General features: G+C 53.4%; 1 protein-coding gene across 2 annotated transcripts; it reads left to right on the top strand.

The window, feature by feature from the left end:
* The first annotated feature begins 496 nt into the window (after window positions 1-496).
* Window positions 497-14,332, top strand: LDB1 (LIM domain binding 1). Of its 2 annotated transcripts, none has more exons than XM_035027814.1 (11): window positions 497-831; window positions 9,229-9,331; window positions 9,456-9,500; window positions 9,612-9,687; window positions 9,816-9,918; window positions 10,091-10,263; window positions 10,736-10,858; window positions 11,317-11,400; window positions 11,497-11,620; window positions 11,822-11,964; window positions 12,649-14,332. In XM_035027814.1, exons 1-11 carry the CDS (start codon window positions 807-809, stop codon window positions 12,877-12,879), a joined length of 1,230 nt encoding a protein of 409 aa, XP_034883705.1. In that variant the 5' UTR covers window positions 497-806; the 3' UTR covers window positions 12,880-14,332. The 2 variants fall into 2 exon arrangements, with proteins under 2 accessions (XP_034883705.1, XP_034883701.1); XM_035027810.1 differs by having other exon boundaries at window positions 554-831; window positions 11,822-11,970.
* The last annotated feature ends 6,569 nt before the right edge of the window (window positions 14,333-20,901 follow it).

Raw genomic sequence — 20,901 nt, 5'->3', positions numbered from 1 at the left:
GGTGGGGGTCGGCAGTCCCTTTTTCCTCCCAGAGCGCGGCCGAGGTGGAGAAAAGAGCTACACCTCACGGCCCACCCTGACTCCGCCTCCCCCAGTCCCGGCTCCCGCTCCGGCTCAGCTACGCTCCCAACTCGGCGGCGCCCCGAAGACGGACACCGAGTGTGAGGCTTCGCCTCTTATTCCTCCCCCGCCCTTCCCCACTGGGGTCTTTGCCTCCGTCTCCTTTTTTAAAAGCTGCGTCACATGCATGCCGTTCCCTGAACGCTCGCGGCCCCTCGCCGCCCGCCCGCCGCGCGGCGCACGCACGTCGTCGCTCGCTGCGCGCTCGCCCGGGTCACTTTGACACGGCTCTCCCCTCCCACTAGCAGGCAATTAGCATATTAATAAAGCCCGGCCCAGCCCGACTGGGGCTGGAGAGCGGGCGCCTACGACAGCGAGAGCGCGAGCGGACGCGGGAGGGAGAGGGGGCGAGCGGCGGCGGCGTTGGCGGCGGGGAGGGCGGCGGGAGCGCACAGACACGCACACGCACACGCGCACACACGGACACACACTCCGGAGACGCACACCCGCGCGCACACACGCAGAGGCAGCTCGCCTTCCTGCCTGGCTTCCTTCCTTCCTGTCTGCTCCGCGCCTGACAGGCCCCTCGCTGCAGCCAGGGGCCGCCAGCACCGGGCCGAGGCCGGGCCGGGCCGGCGGCGAGGGCAGCGGGACCGCGGGCGGCGGCGGCGGCTCATGCCTGGCCTGTCCCCGCGCCGGGCGGGCACCGTGACTCGGCTGGGCCCCCAGCGGCGGGCGATGTGAAGATGTCAGTGGGCTGTGCCTGTCCTGGTGAGTGGGGCGCGCGGCCGCCCGGCCCCTCCCTCCCAAGCCCTCCCGGCAGATCCCTCACCCCTTGTTTGGCGAGAACTTGTGTGGGGGGCGTCGATGGCATGGCGGAGGCCGGGGGCTGTGAGGGGTATGCGGGGCCTTAGTCCGGGGGAGGGCTCTCCTCAGATGCAAATGCGCAGCAGCCCAGAGGCATGGGAGGGGGTGCTAGGGGTAGTCTGTGTGTCTGTGTGTTTGTGTTTTGGTGGGGGAGGCTAATTGAGGAGAGGTTTGGGGGGCCGAAATTCCCAGAATTCCAGTGTGTTAGCCAATCAGAAGTGAGTCTGGACTTTTGACCCCCCCCCCAGGTCATCATAGAGTTGTGATTGGCTGGTTTGGGTTGCCCCCCCTTCCGTGCTGCCTATTCCCCTCTTACTTTTCCTGTGATACCCCCCTCCAGGCTGTTTCTGAGGACTATGTTTGGGGGGAGGGATTGATTGGGGCCCATCTTGTCCCCCTCCTCCAAATTTTCCTGCCTGTTGCCAGGGAAGGTTAGCCCTCCTGAGGGACAGGAGGTACTCTGGGGAAGGGGGGCAGATAATTAGGCCCTCAGGGTCTGGCATCTCCACCCTGGTGGGAGGGGGAATGTGGCAGCTCCAAGCAAGTTAGGAAATAGAGTGATTTGTGGGAGTCGAGTTCAGGGGAGCAATACTTGACCCCAAAGTGAGAACTTGGGAGAGGACTCGGGCCCAGATCCCTGTCTCCCCAAAACACTTATCAGCTCTTGCTAGTGACAGCCTGGGTTTGAGTTCTTTCCTGGAGAGGGGGAGGGCTCTACCTCACTGCCAGGAGGCTATGTGACTGGAGACTTAGTTTTCAGAGGGCCTCAGCACACTTGTCTATCCTCATTCTCAGGACTCTGGGTTCTTTTTTTTTTTAAAGATTTTATTTATTTATTTGAGACAGAGAGAATGAGAGAGAGAGAGCACATGAGAGGGGGGAGGGTCAGAGGCAGAAGCAGGCTCCCTGGCGAGCAGGGAGCCCGATGTGGGACTCGATCCAGGGACTCCGGGATCATGACCTGAGCCGAAGGCAGCCTAACCAACTGAGCCACCCAGGCGCCCAGGACTCTGGGTTCTTGAATTATGTGCAGGACCTCATCTTGTCCCAAGCTGGAGTTAGCTTTCTTCTGAAAGTCAGGTGTCCCAGAATCTAGTCTGGTTTGGATCCTTTGCTTCTGCACATGCCTCGTTCTCTGGGAGCCCCATACTTCACAACTGAACCCCCACTATACACAAACAACACACACAAACATATACACACAATCCCCAAGGGGAGCTGCCAGTGCGGAAGCTTCCTTGAAAATCATGTGACAGGCCAGGCTGGGCTGGGCACACATTTAAAGTGCCTGGTGAGGCTGACGTTAAAGGGGCATGGGGCCCTTAAGGGAGGGAGGACTAGTAGAGCCTGAGGATCCTGGAATATCCGGGTGTGGGAACCCCTGGCTCCTGCTGCAGAGGGTGGGGGAGAGGAGGAGAGGGAAGAGCTCGCCAAGCTGGAATCCTGCCTGGCCCCATCATTCCTCCTCCTACCAGCTTGGTGTGCATGTTTATATGTGTATTTTCTTTATAATTGCCCTGTGCTGGGTACCCATTCAGATCCATCCACACTGTGAGTCCTCCCCATGGCCTTCATCCTCCATCACCACACATGAACTTAGCAGAAACTAAGGTTCTGAACAAGCTAGAGAGCTGGGTCTTAGATTTTAATTCTTAGTTACTACAAGTAGTGGGTAGGAGGTAGGTATGGAAGGGTTGTCAGGCTGAAGGTAGATGAGAGGTTGGTCCTGAAGTTGAGGCAGGGTGCTGGGTCCAGTAGGAAAAAGGATAAAGATTCCCCCTCAGTTTCCCTGGGAGCAGCATGGGAACAGGAAGAGGACCCATGCACAGGGGTGTGTGAGGGGGAACAGCTTCAGTCAGTGCCCCAAAAGACATGTTCCTTTTGTGTGTCTGGGTGGCCTGGCTGGAGGAAAGGGGGGCAAAAGATGGCTAAGAGTGGGGAGTTTTTTTTCCCTGAATGTGAAGAAGTCATGGATTGATGCCACAGAGTGGATGGAGGTTAGACTTCAAGGAGAACCAAATGGGGAAGGGCCTGAGAGTGGCCAGGGGTGGGAGTTAGGAGTTGGAATAAGGGAGGGGACCAGGCTTGTATGGATGGGTGGGAGCACATGGTTGAATACAAGGGCATCATGGCAGCGTGTACAGTCCAGGCCCAAAGACCCACCCCCCCACTTGAGCAGGCCTGGGTGGGGGCCGAGGCGCCCTGGCAGGCCGCCTGCCTGCTGCCTGCCTGCCTGTCTGAGTCTCTCCTTTGTGCTCTGCTGTCTCCCGGCTCCTCCTCCTCCCCCAGCCCAGCAGAGACAGCACATGCCCCACACATGTGACTGAGGGAAGCCAGAGCACACGCAGACCCACACACATGCAAACGCGGAAGGAAACACCACAAGATACACACATACACACCCCTCCCCCTCCCCCCCAGCTCCCATAGTGCTTCTGGGGTAGGTAGTAGCTTCTGAAGCTTTGGTCAGGAGCAGGGAGAACCTCTGCTAAGGGGCATCACTGGGGCAGGGCAGGTTGCTGAGGGAGCCAGGGCCTGTCTGGGGCAGCATGTGGCTCAAAAGGGTTAAGGCAGGGAGGAGTAGGGGGAGGGGAGGAGGCAGCAGTGGTGGCGGCTGGGAGCCAGGAGAGGAGGATGGCAGAGCGCCAGGCCAACGGGAGGCCGGGCACAGACAAAGGAAGGGGGGCAGGCACACTGGAGGCCTGGGTCAGGGAGCCCCAGGGGCCCGGGCAGGGGGCAGTGCTGGTACCTTATCCTGTGGGTTGGGACAGGCTGCTGCCCTTCAGAGTAGCACCTCCAGGACGGGTACTCTTCCTCTTCTCTCCTTCATCACCTTTGTCATTCTTTGCTGCTCCCTGCTTTCTCCCCACTGCCCCCCCCAATTTTAGGGCCTTCTAACTCCGACTTGCTTTCTTTAGCTGAACCTCTTCGGCTTCTGTGCAAGTGGGGGAATTAAGTTAGAACTGAGAGAGGAGCAGACTTGCTAGAGAACGGGAACGAGGAGCAGGGCCCCTTTTTGAGTGATGGGCCAGAGTCCTGATACATCTTGGTATTTAGGAGCCTTTCTTTCCAAAATTTGAGGAGACAAACTGGGTGCGGGTTCTGAGCTCTAAACTGGGGGCAGACGCCAGAGCACACACCCATCCCTCTTCCTCATGTAGACAGTCATTTGGGGCCTGGAGTGGCCATTCCTTGGAGGGGGAAGGGAATAGGAATGGCTGCAGTGCCCCAGGGCTGGGCTTGTATGAGTGGGGTTAGAAGTCCAGGGTTCCAGTTCAGGCCCTCCTGTCTCACTGTGATCTGTTCAAATTAGCATCATATTTGGCCCTGTAGTCAGTAAGGATCTCTTGAGGTACTGCGTATGAATGCACTTTGGAAAGTTTAAAGGCATGAAACAAATGACAGGAATTGTCCTGTCAGTAGGGGAGAAGTGTGGCCATCTCAGAGTTGGGCTGCTAATTTGGGAGTCAATGGAATATTTCAATTCCTGGTGGTAGGCAGTATGTTGCAGGGTCTGGCTGAATATCACAGATTTCAATATGTTTGTGAAAGCTGGAGCATATCATATAGTCAGACCATGATGGAGAATGGTATGCAGGTTTCAGGAGGATGGTTTACGGAGTAAGTCCCTGGTAACAAAAGGTCAGGGTGTGTATGTAATAGTCTGTCACAGGTTCTGGGGCTATAATGCAGTTTGGGTGTATGTATTGGGGTCAAAGGGCATGTGTCACAGGTCCCAGTGTGTACAGAAGTCAGAGCTGCCATAGACTACGTGTGTGTGTTTGTCTTGGGTTTGGGTTTATTTAGCATTTGAGGTATGTCGCAGCTTGTGTGTATCAGGTTCTGATTTATGTGAAAGTAAGATGTGTTATTTATGTGTGGAGGATGTTCACAGAGCCAGGTGCAGTATTGCACAGTCAACCAGTGTGTTTGTCATGAGAAATCTTGCCGTGGGGCTGTGTGAATGTGGTTGGGGGGGCAGGGCAGGGAATAAGGAGCAGAGACTCAAATTGCAAAGCAGTCGGAGGTCTGTATGGCTGCACCCCTGTGTGTGTGTTTCCTTTTTCCTATCTGTCCAGGTAGTAGGGCCTGGACCACCACCCAAGTTTTATTTATTATTTTTTAAAGATTTTATTTATGTATTTGACAGAGGGAGACACCGCAAGAGAGGGAACACAAGAAGGGGGAATGGAGAGGGAGAAGCAGGCTTCCTGCTGAGTAGGGAGCCCAATTCGGGGCTCGATCCCAGATCCCAGGACGCTGGGATCATGACCTGAGCTTGGGATCATGACCTGAGCCGAAGGCAGATGCTTAATGACTGAGCCACCCAGGCAGCCCACTACCCAAGTTTTGGAAACGCCTACTCTCTTGGGATTTCCCCCTTGCATTGGAGAACAGGCCCTACTTCAGTAACCGTATACCAGTTTTTCCCTGGGATGGGGGAGAATTCAGCAGCAGACTAGGTCCTTTCTGGGGACCCTTGGATGGGCAAATTGGCTTTCCCTAGCTGTGACAGGGCCTCTTTCCCTTGCACCCACGAGACTCTGGTGGTGGGGGTTAGGGAAGGGAGTTAGGAACTTAGCTGGGTTGGGGACAGGGAGCCTGGAGTGTCCCCCTCCCTCCAATCACTGTTTACCTGCTGAAGCAGTGTGTGTGTCTCTGTCAAAAATAACCCCCTGGAGGCTCCCCCCAGCTGCTCTGGGATTTCACCAGGGGCCGAAGCCCAGGGTGGCAGCTCCCGCCAGCCTTCCAACCTGAGAGATCACAGTGGAGAGGAAGAGAGATTTGGGGGATGTTGGGGAGGCAGTTTGAAGATGCTGGGAGTCTCCAGAGAGGAGAGCACCCTTCTGCATCCCTGCCAGTGGCTCCGGCTGGCCTGCTCACCCCTGAGCATCAGGCTGGGGGCTGGGGGCATTTCAGTTCCTGGCCCCACACATCTCCCCTCCATCCAGGTCTCTCCAGGTCCAATCTGTTCTGTCTCCATCTCTCCCTCTCGCTTCTCTCGGTCTCTGTCTCTCTTTTGTTTTTCTCAGCAGTCCTCCCTGCCTGCCTCCGTCTCTCCCTCCCTCCCTCTCTCCCTCTTCCTCTTTCCTCGCAGGGAGGGGGCGGGGCCGGTGGGGGCAGCTCCACCCTCCGCCCGCCCTGGGGCCTCATTCTGAGAGAGGCTCGGAGATCGGAGAGCGAGCGGAGGGAGGGATAGAAAGGGAGAAAAGGAAGGGAGCCGGCGGGCGCTGCGTGTGTCTGTGCGTGTGCAAGTGTGAGTGAGTGTGAGTGCCGGGCCCTGCCTCTCCTGGTGCTCCCGCGGAGGGGCCTACTGGCCTGGGGAGGGCGGGCGGGCTGCTTGGAGGCAGAGGCAGCGAGAGGCGGCGGCGGGGAGAGCCGAGGAGGAGGAGGAGGAGGAGAGGAAAGAGCGGAGCAGCCATTGTTGAGGGAAACCTTGCAAACAAAGAAGGCTCCGGACTCCCCGCGGCCCCCCGCCCCCCAGGCCGGTCCCCTGGCCCCCAGCCCCTGGCCCAGTGGCCATTGTAACTTTCCCCCGGGGCTGTGGCCGCTGCGGGGCTGGCCGAGGCTGTGCATGCGAGTCTTTGTGCGGCCAGTGGAGTGGAGCTCCCAGCCAGGCCTGCCTGTCCCACTCGGGACATGAGCGGCTGAAGTTGGTCCCCTGAGTCCTCACCCTTGCCAAGGCCCCTCTGGGCTTCCAGCCGCTCCCCGCACCTCTCCTGGCCCCCTCAGTTCTCCCAGGTAAGTCTGGGCACCCTGCAAGCCTTTTGGGGGTGGGTGGAAGATCCTGGATCTGGCCCTGGCCTGGTATGCTAGCTGGGGGAGAGGTGCCCCAGCTCAGAGAGGCCAGGGCTCTCAGGCCTGCTGACCTGTGTCAGCCCCCAAAGGGAGGGGCCCTGCCCTCAGGTCAGGCTGGTTACCATGGAAATGCCCAGCTGGAGGTGCCCCCCTCAGCCCCAGGATGCAGCTCCCATCCTGAGAAAACTTTACTAGTTCTGGGCTCTTCCTCTCATCTTCCTCCTCCTAAGGGCTCCCAGATTGCTAGAGGTTGTGTGTGTTTGTGGGGGCTATGTCTGACTCCAAGGCTGATGACACATCCCCTTCACCCCCACCCCCACTTTGCTCCCTCTACCCCTGCTGCTGGGGACAGGCAGCAACAGGGACAGATGGTCTGGGTGATGTTCCCTCCCCTTCTCTTCTCACTCCCAAGCCCTTGTGCTGGGGCTACTGGGAGTTGCTATGGCTCCGAAGAGATGCTGAGTTTGTTTGTGTCCATTCACTGGAGGTGTAAATAGAGGCCTTAGAACTTTGGGCTTTAGCTCTTCAGAACTGTTACCCAGCCCCAGGCAATGTCTGCCAGGTCTCTGGTGAGAGAAATTGAAGCTCTTGAAACTTTTTTCAAAATTAGAGAGGAACCCGTGTGCTGCCTCTCTTCTCCTGAGGGTCTTGAGCTGACACATTTCTCCCAAGTAGCCCTGAAACTGTGGGGCAGGGGCGGTGATGCTTTTGGGGAAAGGATGGCCTAGTTAGGGGGCAAGGGCCAGGTCTCATAATCTAGACTCTTGGGTTCATTGGCCAGACCTGGCCTTTGGTAGGCTCTGGGAGCTGGGGCCACCTATGTGGCCTTATTCTACCTGTCTACAGAGTGGGGAGACTTGGGGCTGGGGGCTGGGTGGGGCGACTGTCTCTTTCCTAAGGATACAGGCTCCTCATTCAGTCCAGACTGGCATGTGAAGGCTGTGCGCTGTGCTGGGGGCATGTGGATGTGGCCTGTGAGAGATCGTGTACGGAGCAAGGGCCTGTTGCAGGCACCCTGATCCTGCCTGGGGCTGCTGGGTTCCAGCTCTTGCTAGGCAAGTCAGGGCGAGCTGAGGGTGGAAGCCTGCTAGGCAGGATGAGGCACACGCGTGTACAGGCACACACAGGCTCTGAGTCTTGGCACCCTCAGGAACTGTGTAGCGTAGGCCCCTCTGGGACGCTCCTTTGCCCATATTGTGAGGAGGGGGCCCTGGAGAGATAATTAAATGATGCATGTTGGCACAGGGTCTTCTTTTGTCTCTTCCCCCTAAGGAACAAAATAGATTTTGTATCTAATTTGGGGAGGGGGCTTAGATACAGCCAATATGGTCCCCCTTCCAAATGCAATCAAGTTTTGGGGATGCCTGGAAGCATCTATGACTGGGGCTAGGACCTTTGTTTCTGTGCCTCAGTGTCCCCTCCTATCTGGTTGGGAGGGGGAAGATAAGATTGCAGGGGTGCCTGGTTCATACCCAACTATGAATGTAATACTTCCAGGAACAGTATGCTGCTCATTAAGGTGGATAGGGGACATGTGTGCCCATGCACAGAGACACATAAGCAGAGACCTCTGTCTAGTTACCACTTGCCTCCTAGACTGAACCCCCTGGAACCTAGGTTCCTTCCCAGGCCTAGGTTTGTAAATACAGTGGAATCCATTGGAAGCCTGGCTATCTCCCTTCCCCACTGCAAGTCTCAGAAATGAAAGGAGGTTGAGGCTTTGGGTTTCTGGTTTGGAGACAATACTAGACCCATGGTGGGTGTGGGGGAGGGGGCTGGGCTGATAAGGGAGTGGCCGTTGGTGGGGGAGGCAGAAGGCCCAACTGGTTATCTGGTGGGAGGCACCCAGCAGGCACCCACTCCCCTTTATCTTTTATCCCCTGCCCTCCTGAGACCCTGGGGCTGGAGGAGGGGCAGGGAGTTGGCAAATTCCACCCCCCCCCCCGTTTCCCCTCCCCCAGCCTGGTCTCCAGAGGGCAATAGAGGGGTGGAAATACTACAGGATATGGGAATCAGATCTAGGCTCAAGTCCTAGCTCTGCCAGTTACTAGCTCTATCATCTTGGCAAGTCCCCTTGAGCTTTCCGTTGCCTCATCTGTAAAATGGGGATTTTATAGTTGACCTTGCTACCTCACAAGGTGGTTGTGATGATTGAACAATATGATACAGATGGAAGGGGGATTTATCAAAATTAGATTCTAGTGTTTGGATATTCATTTATTCTATGGTATTGACATTTCCCAGCTTCAGTTCTCTCATCGAGGGTTCAGCCACATGAAGAAATGGGGTCTTGGGTATTAGGGCTGAGTACTTCTAGTTTCATGATAAAACAAAAGTGAAGCTAGATTTAGAAGCAGAGGTAGGTGTTCCTTAGGGTCATCCTCCTCCCCTAGTCCACCCACTCCGGGGGCTCTGGAAGACCAGTCCCTGTCCACACAGTCTAGGAGACTTCCAGGAAAGATCCTTGGGACTCAGGGGACCCTTTTTTCCTTTGCCTCCTAGGTTGTTCCTCAAAGTCATTCAAGCTGTACTCACCGAAGGAGCCCCCGAACGGCAACGCCTTCCCTCCTTTCCATCCCGGCACCATGCTAGATCGGGATGTGGGGTGAGTCTTATCTACTTCCCATCTCTTCTTCAGATGGGATCCTGCCTGAAAAGGGGGAGGGAGTGACACTCCCTAATAATTCCTGTCTTCCACCGCCATTCTCATAGCCTCTTCCCTTACACAGCCCAACTCCCATGTACCCGCCTACGTACCTGGAGCCTGGGATTGGGTAAGTGGAGTCCAGTGAGGAGGAAGGTGCTTTCCATTATATGGGTGAAGGCAGAAGGGCGGGGGTGGGGAGGCTCTTTTCCTACTGACCTCCCTTCTTCACTTCCCTCAGGAGGCACACACCGTATGGCAACCAAACTGACTACAGAATATTTGAGCTTAACAAACGGCTTCAAAACTGGACAGAGGTATGGCCAGGGGAAAAGGGCTGGGAGGGGAGGACCATCTGGGAACCCCTGTGGGGTGTCTTCTGACACACACACACACACGCGCGCGCGCACACACACACACAAACATCCTGCCCTGTGCTCCTTAGGAGTGTGACAATCTCTGGTGGGATGCTTTCACAACTGAGTTCTTTGAGGATGATGCCATGTTAACCATCACTTTCTGCCTGGAGGATGGACCAAAGAGATATAGTGAGTGGCCTCTGGGGGTCCTGCTGGTTCTGCTGTGAGAGTAATACCTTCTGTGTCCATCTAAGGACTGGGAGTAGGTATTTGTCTCCGGGGATCTGTTTTGGCAATGATGGCATCTGTCTGACCCCTTTGGAGGTCCTTCTGTTCTATTGAGTTTGTCCCATCTCTGCAGCCATTGGCCGGACCTTGATCCCACGCTACTTCCGCAGCATCTTTGAAGGGGGTGCTACGGAGCTGTACTATGTGCTTAAGCATCCCAAGGAGGCATTCCACAGCAACTTTGTGTCTCTCGACTGTGACCAAGGCAGCATGGTGACCCAGCACGGCAAACCCATGTTCACCCAGGTCAGCAGCCCAGCTGGATGTGGAACACTGAAGCACCTGGGTTTGATTCCCCTCCTTTCTCCAAAATATACTCAGCTGTTCCCCCGGGAGGCAAAACAGGAAGTGGCAAGACGAGAAGGGAGGGCAGGCATGCTGCAGCATCCATCAAGCATTTACTGAGTTTGTACATGACGGTTTTCTGGGCTGCAGGGGTATACCAGTGAATGAGTTTATAGCAGATGAGTGTATCACTAGCTACTTGGGAAGAGGACAAGGGTCTGTTCAACATTTCTACTGCGTGTGTGTGTGTGTGTGTGTGTAAGGGCCAGGCTTGTGACAGGTGTATGAGGGAATGGTCTTTGTCAGTTATGCACCCAGATTTATGGGCAGATGGCAGAAGTGTATTCAGTGGGAGAGTTGTGAGCAAACGGGAGAACAGGTATACTTTCAGGTACGTGGGGAGGGGGCCGAGATGTGACAAGCTTGTCTCCAGGTGTGTGTGGAGGGCCGGTTGTACCTAGAGTTCATGTTTGATGACATGATGCGGATAAAGACGTGGCACTTCAGCATCCGGCAGCACCGAGAACTCATCCCCCGCAGCATCCTTGCCATGCATGTGAGTTGTGGGCAGGACCCAAGCTGCAGGGGTTGAGGGCAGGCACTGGGAAGGGTGGGTGGCACAAGGTCTGCCATTTCTTTTTTTTTTTTTTTTTAAAGATTTTATTTATTTATTTGAGACAGAGAGAAAGAGAGAGAGAGAGCACATGAGGGGGGGAGGGTCAGAGGGAGAAGCAGGCTCCCCACTGAGCAGGGAGCCTGATGCGGGACTCAATCCAGGGACTCCAGGATCATGACCTGAGCTGAAGGCAGTCGCCTAACCAACTGAGCCACCCAGGCGCCCAAGGTCTGCCATTTCTTGACCATGACCTCAGACAGAGAGTCGGAGTATCTCCGTCTGAAAAATGGGTTTCATAAGAGCCCCTCTTCTCTCAGGAGTGTCATGAGGCCCAGGTGATAGGTCAGGTGAGCAGATGTAACCCAGTTGCTAGTGTTCTGTTCTTTCTCCTCACCTAGGCCCAGGACCCCCAGATGTTGGATCAGCTCTCCAAAAATATCACCCGGTGTGGGCTGTCCAATTCCACTCTCAACTACCTCCGAGTGAGTCCTTGACCACCCGGTTTCTGCCCCCATCCCATTTGGTGTCAACTCCATGTCAGCTCTCCCCTGACAAGCCACCTCCCGGTCTCCCCTCAGCTCTGTGTGATACTCGAGCCAATGCAGGAGCTCATGTCCCGTCACAAGACCTACAGCCTCAGCCCCCGTGACTGCCTCAAGACCTGCCTTTTCCAGAAGTGGCAGCGCATGGTAGCACCCCCCGGTGAGTGCCTTCCACCTGCCCCTGCTCTTACCGGGGTCTGGTGACGCTCCCCAGCGCTGGGTCTCTCTCCTCACGAAGCCCCTTCCTTGCTCTTGGGTCTGTGAGATTGGGATTGGGGTAGGCTCAGGCTCCCTCGGGGCCAGAATGGGGCACAAGGGACCCGAGGTCTTGCCCCTCCTGAATCTCCTTTCCCTGGTACAGCGGAGCCTGCGCGGCAGCAGCCCAGCAAGCGGCGGAAACGAAAGATGTCAGGGGGCAGCACCATGAGCTCGGGGGGTGGCAACGCCAACAACAGCAACAGCAAGAAGAAAAGCCCAGCCAGCACCTTCGCCCTCTCCAGCCAGGTACCTGTAAGCATCTCGGCTTTCTTCTCTCTTCTGGGCTGCCCTACTGCTGACCCCTAACCTTTGACCCTGTCCCAGCCTGAGCTCACTAGCAGGCATAGAAGCAAAGAGAGTTTTTCCTGGTGTGCGCTGCCAGCATGGGCTGGCTCCTGTCACTGATGAGAGTCCTTGTCAGTCACGTGCCATGGTTGTGATCACAGACTCAGACAGAACATAGGACATAAAGGGACAGAGACAGCTGTTAGAACATGGATGTTCAGGAGAGATAGCTTAGAGGCCCATATACCATCAGATACACACACACTGACAGAGGGACACGTGAATTTGAACGTGTGCGAATCTAGAATACGCACATAGGCACATGCACACGCTTTCCCCATTTGGTGTTTTTTCTCTGCTTCCTAAACAGGAAGTTTAGGAGCGCCCTGAAGTTTGGGAGATATGAACTAGGGAGTGAGGGGAGTAGATTGACTTCTCCTAGAATCTAGTGTTTGTGATGCTCTGCAGTCCTTCAGTGGGAAGGATTCCAGGGATCCTGAGAGTGTCAGAGGAGTTGGGGTTTTAAATTTGGGTGAGAAGGGGTTGGGGGTGTTGAGTTTCCTGGGTGGGTATTGGGGCTCTCTGCTGCCCTGGGCTGGGCGAGCCCCTGCCCCGATTATGTTTGGGGACCTCCGCCACTCTCAGGATGTGATGGTGGTGGGGGAGCCCACCCTGATGGGCGGGGAGTTCGGGGACGAGGACGAGAGGCTCATCACCCGGCTGGAGAACACCCAGTTTGACGCGGCCAACGGCATTGACGACGAGGACAGCTTTAACAACTCCCCCGCCCTGGGCGCCAACAGCCCCTGGAACAGCAAGCCTCCATCCAGCCAAGAAAGCAAATCGGAGAACCCCACGTCACAGGCCTCCCAGTAAAGGCCTTGCCATGACCACCCAGCGCTCTGCCTGCCTGCCCCACCCCTCGCAGCCCTAGGGAGCAGAAGACAGAATGAAGAGACTGAGCATCTAAAATGGGTAGCCTCCATCCACCCACATCAGGGAGGAACTGGACTCACTGGGGGCAGGTGCCAAGATTTGCCCCCCAGTGGCCCTGGGCTGGGCCTGGCCTCTGCAGAGCCTTTTTGGGGGAAAGGGGTGCTCATGTGGATGCCTCTGTGGACCCTGGGCCTCTCAGAAATGTCCTGACCACCCCCAGGGCATTTGCCTCCATCTTCACCCCAGGTTCTGGGTTCCACATCTTCCTGATTCCATCCCCTTCAAGCCTGGGGTTGTTTATCCCACAGCCCCTAGGGACTTAAAGTTATGGGGCTTGGTTGAGTGCCCCTTTCCTAAACCTTCCCCTGGGTGGCTGGTAGTAGAGGGGTAAAGCTCTAGCTCCTCCCTGCAGCCACCTATGCCAGCTCCCAAGTTTTTTAAAAAATAATATTATTAAAAATGTAAGTTTAAAAAAAAATCACTCATGTACCCCCTCTTCCCCTTATTAAAAAGTCCAGCTACCTCCCTACTCCTGGCAAATGTGGGGCTTAGGGCCCAGGTGGAGGTGAGTGTGGGGGTAGGGCGGTATGTATTACCATTTTATACAGTTTGAGAGCTTCAGACCAAGGAGATTCTTTATCATCTCTCTTCCCTTTTCCTCTGGGGTGACTGGAGCTGGGGAAGGCATACCTTGGGGTAGGGGGCCATTGATGGCCTCATCTTTGTGACAACCCCCTGCTGTTGTCTCTGTTTCCCCATCCTCCAGGACTCTGGCCTGCTGTCCTAGTGCTTGTGACCCCCACTATCCCACCTCCAACCCCCTCCCCCATGGCGTGTATATTCTTTACAAGTCCTCCACTAGAGCAGCTGTCTTGGATGGGGGGACGGGAGGCTCCCTCCCTTAGGAAGTGTGGCAGGAAGGGAGCGCCTTGTTTGTCACTGTTTGTTTTGTCTCAGCTGGGCTGGCATGGGATGGAGGGGGAAGGGCTCATCCACTCTTTCCAGTACTCTCTTCCCCCCAACTCCTCAAACTGTGTATCTAATCCTCCCCTGTCCTCCAAAGAGGGGAAGGAGCCACGGAGGATGTCCCAGCTCTAAGCCCACCTGGGAGCAATAGACCTCTGTTCCCCAGCTGAAGTGAAGGGTCTTCATCTCCAATATCCCTTCCATCCCCTTCCTCGTAGAAGGGAGGGGGGAAGCAGCCAGGATCCTCAGCTCTGTTTCACAGTTGGACACTCCGAGGCTCTGGGCCCAGGGTGAGGCCAGGAGTAGGGTCCCATGGGTCTGGGCCCAGCTCTGTGGCTTCTCTGCCTTTTCCTGTGGCCAGTTCCAGAAGTGTTAGCACCACCTCTCTCCCCTACTCTTCCTTCTGGATTCTGGGGTCCCCCACACCCAGTTTCCTTCACTCCAGCTGCCACTGTTGGGAGGGTATTGTGTCGAGCTGAGGGAAGGGGTGGGGAAGATGGATATCCCACCCCAAATGTAATGCCTTTTTTTTTTTTTTTTTTTTTTTTTTTTTTTGGGCCATTTGAGTCATGTATGGTACCGATCAATAAAGAGACTTTTTGGTTTGAGAGTGTTGTCTTGGTTGGTCATTGATGCCTAATAACTCAGTCCCAAGCAGTCTTTCCCCCACTCCTTCCTACAGTCCCTAAAACCAGGTATTAGGAAGGAAGTGGGAATATGTTTGTGGATCCCCCTTCAGTCTCATCTTTTCCCCTTACTCTTCTGCCATTGCTCCTCCTGTCCCAGACTGGCCCTGTCTCCCTCAAAAGTTGACTCCCTCCCGTGGGACAATTGAATAATTCCTCACCCCCAACTGCCATGGGGCTGCCAGACAGATGGCCTTCCTGAGGCAGGTTTCCTAGGATGGAAGGCCCTGGATCAGATGTTGGGGAGGGGGACGGGTCCTTGCCTAGGCTTGGGTTGAAGGAGCTTTGGGTGGTTAGAATGACTGGGAGACTTGGTCCTGTTTTTGTCAGCGAGATTCCTGCCCCTACCCAGCCTCTAGCTTACCAGCCCAGCTGTGCTCTCTGAGCTAGCATCCCCTGGTGTTAGGTCCTGGGTGGGGAAGTAAGAGAGTAGCTGGATTGTTTGTCTGCTTGCTGACTTTGGGTGGGGACATGGAGGAGGATGCCTGAGTGCAATTGCTAGGGGCAGCTTGAAGCTCCTTACGTAGAAGGAAGAATGGTGTGCTTTTTAAACTCCTTTCCAGGTGGTGACTCCTCCCAAGTCCCCTTCTCTCTTCTCTCCCACCATTAAAGAAGATTGGCAAGATAGGGAGACCCTGCTCTAGGTTGGGGATGGGATCTTAGCACCTACCAATTCCTCTGCCCAGACTTTTCATCCCAACAGGGGAATCTGGCCTCTCAGACTATTACCCCACTAAAGTCTTTGGATTTGAAGTAGCCTCATAGACCTGTACCTCTACTCTCACCTCCTCAGCTGGCAGGAAGAAACCAGAGGAAAGGACTGCATGGCCCTTCCCACCCCCTCTCCAATCCATATAGGTATCTTGGCCCGTCCTCCGCCAGCCCAGCTCCTCACTGCCCGTTGCCTCAGGACCCCAACGCCTGCATTCGTGCACATGCCCACTTCATTCCACTGCAGGCCTGACCTGATGGACATTTTTACCAGCCAGCTGCTACCACCAACTCACCCTGGGAGTGCTAGGTAACATCGATCTGCAGTGTGTCCGCATTTGGACCTAGGTGTGTGTACATCTGGCTTTTCTGCCCGAGTGTTTGCCAGTGTATATGTGTATGTGACTGCCGGGCTGGGAGAGGGCTTGGATATGGGTATGTAAGGGCACATTGCATGTGTGAATATGTATGTAGGCTTATCTATGCATTTGTTTATGAGATGTGTCTTGGATTTATTTGTTCATTGAGCCCTTTCTAGGTGCCAGGCCTAACTCTAGGTGCTAGAGATGCGGTACTGAACAAAGCAGAAAAGGAATGACTGTTAGGTGTGACTGGGAGGCTACAAGTACGTAAATGAGGGTATGTTGTTAAATGCATGGCTTGGCAGTATTGTGTTGTGTTATGGGACTGCTGCACCAGCAATTGTGTGACAACGTTGCAGGTTCATATCCTCTGTGTGTGAGTGTGTGTTTTGGAAGAGGCAGTGGTCAAGGGAAGAGGTAGATTGCCAGGCCTGGACTCTGCCCTTCTTGGGGGAAGGCAGTGAGCCAGAGAGACAGGGGAACCCACTTTTTGAACTCAGGAAGCACAGTGGCCAGCGACTTCCTCTGGAGCCCTAGATCTGACTCCTCCCTGTTTGCCACAGCAGCCGCTCTGGGGAAGGCCCTTAGTCTGGAGGAATTGCTAGGGTGGGGGGAAGGGAAAGTCCCTTCAAGGCCCAGCCCCAGGCCCCAGCATGATGCTGAAAAGTTTGGTTCAGCCCAACTGTGTACCCCGGCCAGCCCCAGTGCAAAGACACAGGCCCTCAACCCCCAGACCCTGAGATCAGCCTGAGCCAAGCTCCTTCCCCGTGTTTCTATTCTAGCTCAATCCAGCCTGACCTCCAGCCCCTTTCTTAGGAATTCCAGCACAACCTCCAGCACCTCTTTTATTTTTATTTTTTTAAAGATTTTATTTATTTATTTTGACAGAGAGAGACACAGCAAGAGAGGGAACACAAGCGGGGGGAGTGGGAGAGGGAGAAGCATGCTCCCCCCTGAGCAGGGAGCCCGATGTGGGGCTTGATCCCAGGAGCCCGGGATCATGACCTGAGCCGAAGGCAGACGCTTAACGACTGAGCCACCCAGGTGCCCCCCCCCCTTTTTAAAAAAGATTTTATTTATTTATTTTGACAGACACAGCAAGAGAGGGAACACAAGCGGGGGGAGTGGGAGAGGGAGAAGCAGGCTCCCCGCTGAGCAGGGAGCCTGATTCCAGCACGTCTTTTATACTCTTAGCCTAATCCAGCCTGACCTCTAGCCCCTTCCCCAAAGGTAAGATTCCAGCCCAGCCAGACCAACCCAGTTCAATCTGACCTCAAGTCCCTTACGAAAGGTGAAAAGTTCTAAGCTGCTCCCCCAGGGCTTTCCCCTAACCCTTACTTCATAAAGTAGGGCCTTATCTTGGGGATTGGTAGAAGTTGAGGTGAGGGTACGGGATTGGAGCTACAGCCTGGATGAAGGAGGATGGGCAGGGAAGGCAAGCAAAGGAGGAGCAAGAAGTGCTGAGAATGGCCCAGGAGTATTCTGGGCCAGGCTGAAAGGAGTACGTAAAATGTTTTGAATCAGCAGCCCAGTTCTAAGCTGAACTTCAAAGATGCTGGGTTTGACCCCTGCTGGTCCCAGTTCCCCAGTATCCAGACTGCTTACAACTGTCTACCATGTGGCCACAGTCCCACCTCTCAGGACCCACCTCTGAGGCTCCTCCCCACCCCCACCCTGAGGTCTTTGACGAATTGCAACAGGAAGTGGGTGGGAGACTACACACCTGACCTTCTTAGCCTGGAGAGTAGGGGAAGCTGGATAGGAATGGAAGCTGACCCACATCTCCAGGTTCCTATTCCAGCCTTGGGAAGGGTCCATTTTCCCACCAATTCCGGGATCCTTTTCCTGAAGTAGCCAAACCCTGGATTACTCCCCTCATTGCTGCCCCACCAGCTCACCTCTGCAGGAGGAGAAACTAGAGACAGTCCCTGGAGAAAAATCCTAGAGAGGGTTGGGGGTGAAGAATCTTTTCACCATCGTTCCCAAATAAGTAAGTCTGTCTGGAGAAGGTAAGCGTAATTTCTCTCCTTTTCCTTTAAGGATGTCAGGTGCACAGAATTAGATTAATCATAACTTTGGTTCATGACACGTTCTTTTCATTGTTCCATGCACAGGACACATTTATTTATAATACTGTTAAAAGAACTCATTAACATGAAAACAAGGACCTTGGAAATAACTGAAATCTGTGATCCGTTCCCATCCCACTCCTCTCCCACCATTCCAACTTCTTTTTTCCTCTTTATATATTTATCTTTGCTATATGTACAGATTTTCCCCACTGTCTGAAAGTAGAACATTCCCATGAAACCTGTAACAAAATGGTGTAAAGAAGCAATTACCAATAATTTATATGGAAAAATTTTTTGAGCATTCCCAGACTCAAAAAATAACCTTTCAGGCTTTTTAAAAAAAGATTTACTTACTTACTTACTTACTTACTTATTTAAGTGAGAGAGAGTCCTAAGCAGACTCTGCACTGAGCATGGAGCCCGATGTAGGGCTTGATCTCACAATCCTGAGATCGTGACCTGAGCTGAAACCAAGAGTCAGATGCTTAATTGCGCCACCCAGGTGCCCCAAAAGTGAAAATCTTCTTCAGACTTCTTTCAGTTATTGAAAATAGGTACTAAGGGAGGTCTTTCATAAAAGTGAAGTGGTTTAGCGTGAAGGTTTTTTTTTTCAACATGAACTTTTGAAAAGCGGGTGATACCTGTATTCCTAAAACTTTATTTTGGTAGTGAGGGGGCACCTCGGTGGTTCAATCGGTATGTTAAGGAAGGCCTCTCCAAGTTCTATCAGCTAAGACATGAAGGGTGAGGAGTGCTTCACCAGGTGAAGAGCATAGGGAAGAGGATTTCAGGTAGAGGAAGCAGGTCCTGATGCTGGGAAATTCTTGGCAGTTTGGAAGGATAGAACACCAGTGGGATCTGAGTCTAGTGAGCAAGAGGAAATGGTCACAAGAAAGAGGCTAAGACCAGATGGGACAATACCGTGGTGTTGATGATGATGATGATGTTGTTAGCAGTTAACATCCATTCTGCCCCAGGTGTTGTGAGAAATCCCTTATATCAATGATCTCATTAAAAGCTAACCACGGGGCGCCTGGGTGGCTCAGTTGGTTAAGCAACTGCCTTCGGCTCAGGTCATGATCCCGGAGTCCCGGAATCGAGTCCTGCATCAGGCTCCCTGCTCAGCAGGGAGTCTGCTTCTCCCTTTGACCCTCCTCCCTCTCATGCTCTCTGTCTCTCATTCTCTCTCTCGCAAATAAATAAAATCTTAAAAAAAAAAAAAGCTAACCACACTTCTGTGTTTAGGTGCTGTTATTATCTCCCACTAAGAGGAGACTGCTAACAGCCAGAAACTAAGGGGGAAAACTAAGGGCCAGGAGAGGCCAAGCAACTTGCCCAAGGTCATAGAGTCAGCAAGGATTTTGAATTTCATCTAAATGTAATGGGTTGTTGGGGTGCCTGGGTGGCTCAGTTGGTTAAGCATCTGCCTTCTGTTCGGGTCATGATCCTGGGGTCCTGGGATAGAGCCCTGTTTGGGCTTCCTGCTCAGCAGGGGAGTCGGCTTCTCCCTCTCCCTCTGCCCCTGCTCCTGTGCTCTCTTTCTCAAAAAAAAAAAATCTTAAGTATAATGGATTGTCACTAAAGGGTATAAAGCAAATCACGATTAAGACCTGGTCCCCGCCCTCCAGAAACTCCCAGAGCAGGGGAAAGTCAGACCTGGCCACAATATGAGTAAAAAGCCTACATCAGGGAGCAGCATTACAAACCTGGCAAGTGCTGTAGACCGATAGGGAAATTCGTTTTGACCAGAGATCTGGGAAGGCTTCTTGCTGAAGGTGAAATCGGTTGTGACTGTTGAAGGGAGGGAGAGCTGTGGCAGGTGATTTTGGTGAGGACCTACAGACACTCTAAGTCAAGGGAAAGCTTTAGGGAAGGTACTGAAGCAGGAGGGTCTGGGGAGAAGGCAACTGAGCAAGCAAGTGGGTCTGTAGCAGCAAAGGGCACACTGTTGCCTTTTGGGGTATTGAGAGAAGGAATGGTGTGTACTTTGTGGAATGGGAGAGAAGGAATCAGCAAGACTGCCCTCGACAGTCTTCCTAAATTGTAGAGAGTTTTGAACGACAGGCTGAGAAGTTTGACTTAATTTTATTAGGAATGGGAAGCCACAAGCAATTTTTGAACAGACATGACCTGGTTAGATCTGTTCTTTAATAAGATTAGCTTGGCATAATGTATAGGACTAGAGAAGGGGAATAATTAGGAGGTAATGAAGTCTGTAGCTAGCAACTTAGAAAGCCAGAACAAAAAGATCCCAACTTACCATAAAATTAAAGATTAAAGAATTAAATGTAAGCAAATAAAACCAGAAGAAAATAGATGAAATGGTATTCATTAACCTTCTAAGACTGTGTGTGGGGAGGATAAACTTGCAAGTTTAAATGCCATAAAAGAAATCAGAAAGGAAAAGAGTGAATTTCACCTGAATATAAAAAAGAAAAAAGGACAAATGGACAAGAGTGATCAATTTAAAATTTTTTTTTATTTTAGGGACTCCTGGGTGGCTCAGTCGGTTAAGCATCTGCCTTCAACTCAGGTCATGATCCCAGGGTCCTGGGATCGAGCCCCATGTCAGGCTCCCCACTCAGCAGGGAGCCTGCTTCTCCCTCTGCCAGCCGTTCCCCCTGCTTGTCCTCTCTCTCTCTCTTTCTCTCTGTCTCTCTCTGACAAATAAAGTCTTTAAAAATTTTTATTTTATTTTTTTTAAGTAAACTATACCTCCAATGTAGGGCATGAACTCACGACCTTGAGGCCAAGAGTTGCATGCTCCACCAACTGAGCCAGCCAGGTACCTCAAGAGTGATCAGTTTGACTATATACAGACTAAATTTACAACTTTGGTATGTGTGTGTATAAATAAAAAACCAGGGACGCCTGGGTGGCTCAGTGGGTTAAGCAGCTGCCTTTGGCTCAGGTCATGATCTCAGGGTCCTGGGATTGAGTCCCGCATCGGGCTCCTTGCTCAGCGGGGAGCCATCTTCTCCCTCAGCTTGCTGCTCCCCCTGCTTGTGCTCTCTCTTTCTCTCTCTGACAAATAAATAAATAAAATCTTAAAAAAATTAAAAACCAAACTAGATTCCTGCTCCCCTTCCCCCATGCAAAAAAAGCAGATACATTGGGAAATATATATTTATACAATATTATGCAAATTACACATATTTATACATA

The sequence above is a fragment of the Mirounga leonina genome, unplaced genomic scaffold (assembly GCF_011800145.1).
Source record: "Mirounga leonina isolate KUSES-001 unplaced genomic scaffold, KU_Mleo_1.0 Mir_114, whole genome shotgun sequence".
In the NCBI taxonomy this organism is placed as follows: Eukaryota; Metazoa; Chordata; class Mammalia; order Carnivora; family Phocidae; genus Mirounga; species Mirounga leonina.
This window is presented reverse-complemented; position numbering and strand designations above follow the sequence as displayed.